General features: G+C 32.3%; 1 protein-coding gene across 1 annotated transcript; it reads right to left on the bottom strand.

Moving 5' to 3' along the window:
• Positions 1-7,776: 7,776 nt before the first annotated feature.
• Positions 7,777-11,636, bottom strand: LOC111372930 (purine permease 3-like). The gene is made up of 4 exons (XM_022995357.1): positions 11,573-11,636; positions 10,853-11,228; positions 10,284-10,714; positions 7,777-8,324 (listed from the first exon to the last, which is right to left on the bottom strand). Exons 2-4 carry the CDS (start codon positions 11,148-11,150, stop codon positions 7,983-7,985), a joined length of 1,071 nt encoding a protein of 356 aa, XP_022851125.1. The 5' UTR covers positions 11,151-11,228; positions 11,573-11,636; the 3' UTR covers positions 7,777-7,982.
• Between the last annotated feature and the right edge of the window lie 1,709 nt (positions 11,637-13,345).

Below are 13,345 nucleotides of genomic sequence, written 5' to 3'. Positions count from 1 at the left end.
ATGAAACTCGAACATGAAACTCTTGAAAAGTTCAAAGGATTCAAACTAAAAATAGAGAAATAAATAGGTAAAGATACCCTCACATTAAGATTCGATCGAGTGATAATTTCTTAAAGATAAAATTTAGATTATCTAAGAAAGAATGAGATTCTCTTGCAGTGGACTCCTCCATATACACTGCAGCATAGTGGTGTATCTAAAAGGAGGAATCGTTAATTATTAGATATAATGCGATTAATAGCAAGCCATGCAAATCTCCCAAAATTATTTTGGGGTCATGCATTGATTGCAGTGTACAACACTAAATCATGTCACATCTAAGTTGGTTAACAGAAATTCATACGAGTTATAGAAAGATAGTAGTCCCAATTTATCTCATATGAAAGTTTGGGGCCATGACGCTTATTTGAAACATCTTGAATCGGATAAGTTTGACACTAAATCTGATAAATACGTAGTTGTGGGGATATTCAAAGCAGACATTTGAATATAAATTCTATTATCATGAAGAAAGTTTTCATCTCACGACATATCGCCTTCTTAGAGAAAATGTTTACACTAGAGGAAGACAGTGAGAGCAAAATAGAATTTCAAAGAGTTCAAGATTCCACAGATATAGTTAACTAAGTAGATAAATCCATGTTTGATCTCATATCTGATATGGGACATACTCTTAATCAAGAAATAGAGACTCCTGAGGACATGTCAGCTCTATATGAGTCTAGTAGGAACATTCGACCTTCAAGAAGGTGGAAATTCGTGATTACTAATCAGATATTACTGATCCAGGATAATGAACCTACTAATTGCACCAAAATAAAGTCAAGTGTTGATTTAAAAAAGACAGCAAGAGGTCATGATACTTGAGATGAACTCAGCGTATGTGAACAAGGTTTGGATTTGGTCGAGCCTCCTGATCAAATAAAACCCATAAATTTTTGTAAATAGTTTACAAGGAAAAGGGCGATATGGATGGGAATATCCATATATATAAAGCAAGGCTAGTAGAAAAGGTCAAGTGTTGACCTTGGTGTAACCTTCCTCCTGCAGCCTTGTTGAAGTCCATTTGGATTTTGCTTGCAACAGTTGCATATCATGACTATAGGTTAAGAGAAGTCTCTATGGAGTTGACATCTTCAATTTGATGAAAAAGTCAAGATGTTTGATTTTTATCAAATTTTAAGACTAATTGTGTGTTTACAAGAAAATAGTGGGAGCATTGTCGTATTCTTAATATTATAGGAAACAACATCCCTATATTTCAATCGTTGAAATAAAGGTTGTCAAATGATTTATTCATGAACGATATGAGAGAAGCAACTTGATCTATAGAGATAGATCTAGAAAATTGCCTAATTCATCTCAATTTACATAGATGAAATCTCGAGAAGATTTCATAAGGAGAAATTGGTTTACTCTTAAGCGGAATGTTGGAAAGGTTCTAAATGTGAAGCAACCGTTGATTCAATAGTAGAAACCTAATACATGATTATTTCAGAAGTAGCAAAGAGTTGAAATATGGATCATGGTGTTCATAAATGAACTTGGAGTAGTTTCTGATATTATTGATCACATGCCATTGTATTGTGATAACAATAGAGCTATCGCGAAAGCGAAGGAACTAAGGTCTCATCAATGATCCAAACATGTATTAAGGCGGTATAATCTCATCAGAGAGATAATACATAGAAATGACGTAAAGAGAAGAGCAAATTTCCACATTTAACAATATTGCAGATCCACTGACAAAGAGTTGTCGTAGCATAAACATGATCGTCATGTAGACTTTTATGATATTGGATACATAAGTGATTGGATCTAGTGCAAGTGGGAGTTTGTAAGTGTTATGCCCTAAGTCCAATCAACCATGGATATAAATACTTTTGATATATAATTAATGAAATTTAATGGCAGATCTATTATTTAATTAATAGACAATTAAATAAATAATAGAGTCCGTAGATTTAAATTTTCATAATTTGTTAATCACAAGGAGTTGTGATTGTGAGATACAAATTATATATGATTGAATCTTAAATCGTCCGTGGTCGTAAGTAATAGCGAGATACAGATATCATTATTACGGATAGACCATTACGTGTGACATTTCTTACTTGTGAAGTAAGTAGCTGATCTCGACACTTAAATGAACACGTGGATGTTTTGTTATAGAACAAAACATTGGAGACCCACCAAGAGATTCCCATGGATAACTATTTGAGTGTCAGTGGTTAATCTCTAACATTCGGTAGTGAAATTGGTCCTTTGACTTGAGGTCGGCATGGTACCTTATATGAGAACAATCATACTTTGACGGTGTTGGATGTTGCTTTGAAAAGGGCCGTTTATACGACATCGTTCGGGTACGTCAAAAATCGTATGAAGGTTGTGATTGACCAATAAAAGATTCGTCACTCTTAGATAGTAGGAGATTATGATCTGCGTTTCATTCAATTAAGTCGATAACGAAATCCTTGGCCAAGGTGTACTCATAAGTCGAAAAGGAGTTTTCGACTTATATTGACTTAATAGTGGAGTGAAAGATATGATCGATATTCGGGATTGACACAATTCCATATCTCATAATTGATCGGATCATATTGACGAAGGGATTATAGTTTCACGATAAACGAACGAGTTTGGTTTTGTCATACCACATGAAATTCCCTGTCACATGCACTGTCCTGACACATTGCTAAATGTCAATCTGGGATGGCGAGTGTGAATTGGTGATAAATTAAAAGGGTGTTTTAATTTATCAATTTTGATTAGATCAAAATAATATTTCACGTCGTTAGGCATCGTGATCGGGAACCTGATGGGTCACACACAAAAGAGAATTGAAAGACTGTAATTTGTCAATTAATTAATTTAACAATTGTTGGATAAATTAATTAATTGGGTTGGTTATTTATATGTCCGAATTAATTAATTGGATTGATTAATTCACGGATTGGATTTAATTAAATGGATTAATTAAATATTGGACCAAATCAGGCCAGACCCGTTTGAGCTTATATAAATACATGGCTATGGTTTTCAATCCAGATGTTTTTCTCATAATTATTCTTGCTAGCACAAGAGGAGAAAACCCTGGTAGTTGCAATATTGTTCTCTTCGTGGATCACCGTTGGAGGCTGGACAATTGGACAACTGTGGGTGGCGAATCAAGATTGTTGGAACGAAAATAATAGTAAAGAAGTTTGCAGATCTGAAAAAGGTATAATCTTTTCACAATTTTTATCTAAATACAAAGAGATTTCTGGCGGGAATCGAAATCTGTTTTAATTTTCCGCTGCGTATGTTAAGTAGATTCCCAACAGAAACCAGATGTCAATCAAAATTTCATGTATATTATTGAGAAATTATATAATATTGTAAAGGACTAACCACTTGCATAGATGAGTATTTTAACTGGAAATTCTCAGGAGAAGTAGATGAAAATTTTCCTTTGATCCTGACAGTCTAAGAGTACCAACTTCTTAGTTTATCTTGCAAAACCAGAGGTTTAAATTTGTGTTTGTGTAATTTTTGGTGTAAAGTATGAAAGAAAAAAGAATGAGAGAGAGAGGGAGAAAGGCGTGAGAAAGAGAGACAGGAGATGAGGTGAGAGTTGGGAAAATCTGTGCTTTGAACTGATCAATACTGAAGAAACTGATTAAAACTCTGAACTCTCAAAATTTTTTTAGTTAGAATGCCTCACCATCCTAACCACTATAATATTCAAAATAAAAATAAGTTTCTAATCTCTTATAAATCCATACATATATATATCCACACTCCACACACACACACACACTTGAATTACCCATCGCGAATCACCCTAATGGACCCGACACGTGCCGTGCGTCGATAGTAGATATCATCTAAGTGCCGAATTCACCACTAAAACAATCTTGACCTGCTTTGACAGTGACGAATTTTTACTTTTAGTAAAATAATTAATTCTCACTTGAAATCAATCACTTTACTCTTAGAAAAGAAAAATACTACTCGGGCTTTACATAAAATGTTCGGACTTGAACTGACTTGGCTAGGCTCATCTAGTTGAGGTCCAAATTAAGATAATAAAATTTGGCCTTTAGCTTGTCTAAACCACCCGTCGATGTAGTCAAATCTTTGAAAACAAGATTAGAGACATAATGCATGCCACAAGCAAGATCGGAACAAGAAATGGATTTTAATCAACTAAATAAATGTATTTCACTAAAACTTTGTTTGATTAAAGTAGAACATTAAAGATGTAGAAATTAATTTCGCTGGTATAATGACAAGTGTATTTTATACATTTATGTAGACCTAAAAATATAAACATTTAATAGTTCTTTAAAGCAATTATAGCCTAATTTGTTATATATTTCATTTATTAGGTAAAACTTGATGGTTGGAAGTTAAACCGAAAGAAAGAAGTGAAAAACGGCTAAAAATGGTGACGTACAAAATTGAGGACCAAATTGAAAATATCCAATGGTTGAATTGGACCATAAGAGATATTTTAAAGATTGATGGGAGTCAATTGGATTGCAATTAGAAGTCAAAAAGGAATAGAATATCATCAAAATATACCATAAATCGACTTCCAATTACATGATATATTTTTCAGATTTTTAGTCAAAGATTGCGACCAATTTTTGGCATAGTAAACGTCCGAATTGGAAAATATTTATTTCTAGGAAAATTGTAGCCCTTTTAGTTAGATTTCCAACTCGTTTTGAATCAACTCAATGAGACATCGGGAGACAAAGTTATGATCAAAATACCAACTACTGTGCAGAGATAAAAAATTCGCGCGCGAGTGTAACTTTTCTTATTCGATTGGAACTCTTTTGGAAACCAATTTGGACGTGATTTTTCACCAATTTTCGACTACTACAGATACCCAATAGGAAAATACACAAAGGGAGCTCTCATACTTTTCTCTTATACATAATAGACTCCAATATTCATCAATTATCATCACCAAAGGAGGAGAATTCATTGTTTTTGCAAGAGAATTGAAGGGGGACTTGCAAGAATTCAATCAAGTGAAAATTCAAATTTGGTATTGGACAAAGGAGAGAGAGCGCAAGTGGAGATTTATTAAGAAACCATTGAAGAGATTCAAGATTTCAAGATTTGTCTTCATCTTCTCAATTTATCAAAAATCCGGGTTATGTCTTTCCACTTATATATGATTTCTTGTAATTTAAATATGTTAGGCTAATTTTTCATATTTGCTAGGATGTGATGAACCCCTTTTATGAATCTTTAATTTGAATAATTTAATTGACATTAATTTGTTTAATTGTTTAGATATTTATTATCGTTTTCATGTTTTTCAATTAATTGGCCACTAGTTAAATTATTTGTAGATTTTGTTATTATCGAGAGAGACAATAGGATCATTAGTACAAAATAATAAATATTGTGAGGTTCGATAGAGGATAGAGATATATCTCTATACTTCATATGATTTTTATAAGATGTTCTAACTTGTTTAATGCATTTATCATGTTCGCATCTTTCATCGAGATATATAAAGGTCGCATGAGGGGAATAAATTTGATAGCTATCGAGAGAGGTTTTCAATTAAAATAGGAACATTGACCAACAAACATGATTTCAAATTGTCAATTTAAATTGTCGAACTAAAAATGGAGTAGCAAGGGGGATTCCACATCTTAGCAATACTTTTCGCAAATTTGATAAACTTTTACTTGCTTTCTATTTAGTTGATAGATTTAATAGTGTTAGTTACAACTTGACCTTGCTATTCGATTAAGGGAATCATTAGCTTTAACTCGATTAAACATATAGTCCTCATGGATTCGACACTCTACACACCACTTTATTACTTGTTCACGATCCCATTCACTTGCGGGTAATCAATCGATCATATAACAAAGTAATTTCCAACAGTTTGAGCTTTAGAGAAATCAAATTGACCGTTTGAGCCTTTTGGGTTGTGATAACATAGTAAGTCTTAGTATTCTATTTAAAATTTAGTGATTCAAACCTCTATATGCTGACTATCATTATTTTTTTTTTAATTTTTTTTTTTTTTGAAGTAGGAATTTTTTACCTCAATAGTATTACATTCAAAAATTTTTGTATTAAGTTTTGAAGTTCTATTGTTGTTAAATAATTTTTTACATTGATAGTTTTATTATTTGTTGAGGCACTATGATTATTCAGTTGTTAATGCTTTTGAGTGTAAAGAGATAGGGAATGGATTGATGGAGGAAAACCGGTAATAAAGTGAACATAGGGCCAGATTTTAGGTTTTCTTAGACTTGATTTCATACTTTAAAAGTAAATCCAATTTTTTTCATCATTGTGTTTACATAATCAAACTGTTTAACTATTTTTTTTCCCGAATTGATGACCACTCAATTTTAATAAAAAATCGAGGGATACATTTATAATTTATTAAATCATAATTGAATTATTAAAATTAAATTCTTCTACATGTGTATGAATTTATATAGAAATATACTAAATTCGGACAAATAAATAGGGTTAGTTTTTTGAGAGAGAGGGGTTACTAACTAAAATTGATTAATTCGATTCTTAATACATATGAAAAATGGGTTGAATGAATTTGGATTGGATAAATGTTAAACAAGCTAAGTGAATCAAAATTCCAAACTACTGAATCCTAAATAGTCTTTACAAACTTTTAAGCTTTCATCTACTAGAATTATTGTATAGTTTACTTAGGAAACATATAAACTCTTGACTTAGTAATCGGTTGTAAAATTAATTTAGATCGAAGATAGATTAGGATAAAATTAGTAGTAGATATATAGACCTTGTGGGTACGGTACTTGGACTCAAAATTCATTTTATTACTTGTCACGATTCGTACACTTGTGGAATCACGAGATCAAGTTTTTGGCGTCATTATCGGGAACTAATTTGTTTACTTTGATTTTTTTTTAGTTTAATTAATCTAGCCTTGATTGTCTAAATGTTTGTGTCTATTATATTAAGAATAAAAAAAATAGATTTTTTACGTAAATTCAATGATTAAATTATGAATTGAATATGAATCATGAACGTCCACTTTTTGGATCACAAGCTCTCGGCTTTTATGCACAAGAAATTCATGTTTTGAACCTTCAAGTTTTCTATAGTATTCTCTAAAATCAAGACTATATTAATGGGTTGGAATTTTCTTTTAATTAAATCAAGAAATTAATTTCTGAGCATATGAATAAACAAAAAATAATAATTTTCTCTCTCTAAATTTGAACATTTATGAAAAAGTTGTTATGTGTTGTCGTGTGTAGAATTTTTGGCTCCATCTATCTCTATTTGTAGAGATTTAAAGGTTCTAATATATGTCCAACAAGAATTTCAAATAAAATCCAAAAACGAATAGGAATCTCAATTGAAATCCAATTTCGTGGCCTTGGCACTGTACTAATGTACGTGCAGTGTCAAGAGGACCCCGAGCAAAATGAAAACTACTTAAATAATGCTACTAATTTATAATGAATTACAATATATCATAGGGCACTAAAAATGAGGAAAATTAACAAAGATGACTACACAAATTAATCATAGGAGTATAACTTTTATCTCCCACAAAATTCATGATTATCGATATTCGAGTTAAAACATGAATATAATATCTTGATCAACATAGTTCATGAATCTACATTCCGTTGGATAGATAATCAATAAAATCACTACGAAAACACCACATGGAATTATACTTGAAGGCTAAACTTGAAAATTGAAATTAAACCATCAAAACTAGGTTACATCCATCGTTTTCGTTTAGTTAATTCATGATCAAATTATGGAACTTCATGATAAATATTGAAATCATCCAGGTTAAAGAGAAAAGAAGTAGAAACTAGGAAGATAAATAGTTGAGGACATCTACTGTACCGTCCAATACAATCTAGTACATTATACAAAACATGCACTCAAAAGTGTTGTTTTACAAAAATAAAACTATAAATATATCAATTGACACTTGACGCTATGGTGAATCAAGGATCACCAGCTCGAGCCATCTCCGTCTCTTCAGTTCGATGAATGATTTTTTTGCTTTGTTTCATCTCACCAAAGAAGTAGGAAACAAATCCCCACAGAGAGAGGAAAAGAGCGACACCCTTTTCTGCTTGAAACTTTTCGTGGAAGAAAATAACTGCTAATAATTCTGTTATTGGGATTGATACAGTAATTATAACTCCAGCTAGTAGTGACGAACCATAAAATACTACTCCTACTATGCCCAAAAAGAAACCTTCCAGAATAATGGCAGCCCAAACCAGCACCAAATAATATTTTGTTTCCCCAAGTTCATATTGTTTTGCCTCCTTTGAGATTGCCTATAAAACATGTAACATGTTAAAAAGTAATTCTCGATCAAAGTCTATAAAGAGATTGTTAGATTAATTAATGCGCACAGAAGATACGCAAGGTAATAAGAAGAAAAACACCCTCTCGCATTTCTAGTGGCTCTAGAGGTGTTTAGGGGACCTAAAGTTTTGAAAAAAAATAAAAATAAAAAATAAAATAATTTGTAATATCTGTAGTTCAGGGCGGGCATAGGCCGGGCCGGGCCTCAAGATTTTCTGGCGAGACATGCTAGGGATTAGCCCGGCTTACACGTGTCCCTTCAGTCTCGCATAATTTTATTAACTTTTGTTAAAATTTACTTAAAACCTAGCCCCTATTTGTGTTGGTCCCAAAGGCGACGCAAAAATTGAGATTAATAACGTTGTATGAAATATGTAACAAGATCATAAAGATGAAACAAGATTATATGTAAAAAAAGAAAAGAGATTAACACAAAAGAATGATGTTTATTAATCAACAATATGGAGTGGAAATACAAAATTCAACAATATTGCTTCAACAAAACTGAAAGAGAAGACCTATATTTATAGTACACGAGTCAAAACCCTAGAATTAGAGTTAAAGATGGAAACTAGGTTAAAAATTGCGTAAACCAAAAAAATCGGCGAAACTTCACTCCCCTATCGTTCAAGCGTCGCTTGAGCAAAGCCCCTGTAGCTCGAGTAACTGTGGGGAGAAAAGCGAACGAAAACTTTATGCTTTGAAAACACCCCCCGTCACTCGAGCAATCATCTAGCATTACTCAAGGCATTGTCAACCCGACTTTTCACATTCAATTGAACCCTAGGTTGAGGTCTTGAAGTCCAACGGCCCAAAAATGCGAAGCCAAAACAAATTTGGGTTACAAACCCAACAGTTTGAGCTCCATTATAATTAGTTTTTGGGAAAAATATATTTTGTTATAGTAATTTTTAGAAAAATTTGCGGTTAAAAAAGAAAGAAGAATTTTAAATTTATATGTAATATTATTTTATTAGAAAATGTATAGTTAAAAAGAAAAATACGTATTGAAATTAATGGAGTCTAAACATGAACTAATTTCAATTCCCATCAAAAGGGACATAGAAGGGGTTTCTGAAACCAGGCCGGAGGAATCTGTCATAAATATCTATTTTAAATCAAAATTTGAGTTGATCTAAAGATAATAGGCTTGACTTTTTCTAAATTAGTTTCTATCGTTATCAATATAGTAAATACACAAGTAGAACAAACGAAATCCATCCAATCAGTTGGGTAATCTTGCTTGCTTTGACTTACTAATTTAGTTTATTAAATTACATGAATTATTTTAATTTTTTAAAAATGTTTGGGAAAGAAAAGTATTATAACTTGTAAAGTTGAAAAATGTTAAAAATGAATCACTATCGTTTAATCACTCACTTACAACTAGATAACGACATAATTATATTAAACATTGAAATAAGCATAATCTTTTCGGCTCCAATAATTGTTCTTGTTGAAGATAATTCATATGAAAAAATGTGTCATTCAATAACACTATAAGCTTATAGATGAAATCACTATACCATAACTTATATGAAAGACATGAATTCAAGTTTTGTCATCGCATATTTATGAAATTTGTGAACACGTTGGACTTTTAATTTAAAAAAAGGAAATGTCTTTGCTGTGATAAAATTGAAAAAAAACTTAAATAAATAAATTTTATTAATCCAATAAATTAGAGGTGTTAACTCCCGCAACTTGCTATAGACCTGTGGGGTGGCCCGACCCATGAGGCGAACCAGTCCAACCGTTCCTCTTCTCGAACCTATGGTCTACTATACCCATCACATGCGACATTTTTTCAACTTTTTCTCCACTTAAAAATGGACGGTTTCTATTGTCGGTTCTAACACCTTTATTTTAAATTTAAACTTTTAGATTAAGTAATTTAAAGAAAGACGGAAAGAGTTAAGAAAGAAAACCTGAAAGTCCTTGTTAATGATCATCCCGACTGTGGAAAATACAGTAGCAAAGAAACACATAACCAATTGAATCTCCAAAACCAACCTATATGTAACAGCCTGTTTTGCCTTCAAGTACGTCAACTCTAAAGATGGCATAATAAACCCACCCAAAGCTGCACCCGCAAGCGTGAACACAAACCCTAAAACATACTCCTTGCTCGACTCGCCCTCCGGTCTGTCACTACTCGTATGAAGAGCCAAAACCGCCGCCCCAAGCGTCAACAGAACAATAGCGTTCGTCGAAAAAGACGTGAATTTCTGCTTAACAAGAAGGAAAGCAAAGCCAGCAGTGAAAGCCAACTGTGTGGCAACTAGAAGGGAAGACGTCGAAACAGGGAGACGAGCTAGGCCGTAGCCATAGAAATAGTTACTGAGGCCTGTTATAACACCTGTACAAAACCAAATTTTAATAAATAAATATGACCAAACCATTCTTTCGGAGTATAAGTTCCTGCTTCTGAGATGATCAACAGGATTAGAAACAAAATGAATAAATGTGAATCTTTTCTAACAGCTTAAACAGTTACCAATAATTGCCGAGGCGATGAGCACCCGAGTTTTCATCAAGAAAAGCTCGGTGGTGTCAGTGGCGGTGGTGCAATTGATGGGACGCTGCCAGCGGCGGTTCATATAGGATACAAAGAGAGGGATGAGAATAATTGGGAAGCCGGCGGTTTGTATCCAACTTGATAACCAGATTCTTTTGCCACCACGGATGAAGTAAAGGCGGATGATCAAAGGGCCGCCACAGTTGCCTACAGTTAGTAGTATGCAGTTCAGAACTAGAAGAGTTTTCTTCCAGGTGGTTCTGGGTACAGCTTCCATTTCCTTTCGGCCAACTCTTACAGCTGTATAATTGGAATCCAGACGAAATTGACTAGGGAGAGAGGTATCTGTTTATGACTGCATTTATGGTGGATTATTAATGAATACAACTAACCAAGTACTTGAGATTAATTATACATTTAGAAAATATGGGAAAATTTATAGTCAACTAGTTGATAACTATTGATAAAATCTCAACACAAAGCAACTTGCAAAAAATGAAACTTTGCAAAGTTTCATTAGATAGTCTAAGACAACAAACTAAGCTGAATAAATTTGGGTAATTTAAGTTTTTATTTGACAATCATTCCTTCAAATTCTTTTTTTTTTTTTTTTTTCACATACTATTCAAAAACTCATTCTTTCCAAAAACATTCTATCAAAGAAGGGCTACTCTATTTATCTCTATAACATTTGCTTACTTTGCGACGCCTCCCAGAGCTGAAGTGTCGGTCACTCGGGGGTTTACACTAGCTAACCCTTACCAACGTTTCTCCAGATTCGAGTTCCAATAGATCATGCCGCCAGTAGAGGACAACCTAACAAAGTGCATATTAAAACTTGAGAAATGCTATGTGTAGATAGAGAGCTTGTTTGGTTTGGATTTTAAGTCAATTAAAATTAATTTTTTAACCGTTATTTCACTATTCTCATCATCATTTTTGAATTCTTCTCGCATTAGTAAGACTTACTTTGTCTATAATGGTGAAAATATTAATTATTAAAATTTTTACCAAACAAACACAGAAATTTGATAAGTTTTATGCAGGGAGATACTTCGTAATCTTTCATTGGATTGGTTATTGGTAAAATAAAAAAAATAAATAAACCTTACAAGTACTCCTAATACAAGTGTACAACACCTTTAGACCTATTTACATAGGATTTCCTCCACAAACTGATTGATCCTTAAAGCTTTAATCATATGATCTCATAAAACTGTCTATCAATCGATTCTATCTAGTCTACCGACTCACACTAACACTAGAAGACAAGAATATTGATTAATTTGTGACTATGACCAGTCATACATTGTAGGCGGCCGGGTTAGGCTGAAGAAGTTCCACGATTGCAGGTAATCGGACCAGACAATTATTATATGAATTAATCTACTTGTACCAAATATCTTACCTAATTTTTGATCGAATTGACAAATGGCGCCTCCCTATTGGAGGGGCGCCTGTTCACTCCAATAAAGATGCGACACTTGTCAATTCGGTCATCCATTTGATAAATAATTTGGTACATATAATATTTCCCTTATTATATTAGCCATGTTTGACAATCATTAAAAGATTTTGCTTTCTCGTACTCGATTTCAACTACACGTTCTAAAAATAAATATTCTGTATAGAAATTCAAAAAAAAAAAAAAACTACTATCTAATAACACATTTTTTTAAAAATCATTATTCCAAAACTTTAACTCAGTTTCCTCAAAAAATTCATTTTAATGATTGTCATTTGTCAACAAGGACAATATTAGAGGAAATTTGTTGTAGCTATGTCTGGCAAGTTTTACGGGTTCATAAACAATTGTTAAAAGTCAATTTTCTTTTTATCCGCATTTTATGTACTTATTTAGTGTAGATATAAATTTTAATAAAAATTGATGAAATATATGAATCAAAAAGTGCAAATGTTAATGTCCTATATCCAATCGATTTTAGGATGAAAACACTTTTAGCTTATGTTTGGCCCCCATTAAAAAAAAGAATTTATTCTTTTCAAAATTCATTTTTAACCATACATTCTCCTATAAAATATTATACATGCAAAATCCAAATTTTTTTTTTACTTTTCAACCATACATTCTCTAATATATTTTTACCAAAAATGGGGATCAAACAATGTCTCAATAAGATTGATGCATTTTTTTATGGGAGGTCTATTTTTAATTAAATTATTATTCTGATAAATTAAATTGATAGAGTCATTTGATTCAAATATTGTTAACTTGTTAATCACGAAGAGTTGTAATTGTGAGATACAAGTTATGTGTGACTGAATCTTAAATTATCCGTGGTTGTAAATAATAACGAGACATGAATATCGTTATTACGGATAGATCAGTACGTGTGACATTTATCACTTATGGAGTTGCTAATCTTACAAGTAAAAAAGTGGTGACATATAAATAGACACATAAATGTTTTGTTAAGAAAATAAAAGATTCACAACAGAGATATCACTTGA

Source organism: Olea europaea, unplaced genomic scaffold, assembly GCF_002742605.1.
Source record: "Olea europaea var. sylvestris unplaced genomic scaffold, O_europaea_v1 scaffold1049, whole genome shotgun sequence".
Taxonomy (NCBI): Eukaryota; Viridiplantae; Streptophyta; class Magnoliopsida; order Lamiales; family Oleaceae; genus Olea; species Olea europaea.
The sequence above is the reverse complement of the archived record's forward strand: the minus strand, read 5'-3'. Positions and strand labels throughout refer to the sequence as shown.

Coding starts and splice junctions, on each gene's coding strand:
- LOC111372930 (XM_022995357.1), bottom strand. CDS start 11,150: ATGGAAGCTGTACCCAGAACCACCTGGAAGAAAACTCTTCTAGTTCTG. Junction 10,715..10,852: donor CATCGCCTCGGCAATTATTG/GTAACTGTTTAA, acceptor GGTTTTGTACAG/GTGTTATAACAGGCCTCAGT. Junction 8,325..10,283: donor TCATTAACAAGGACTTTCAG/GTTTTCTTTCTT, acceptor CATGTTTTATAG/GCAATCTCAAAGGAGGCAAA.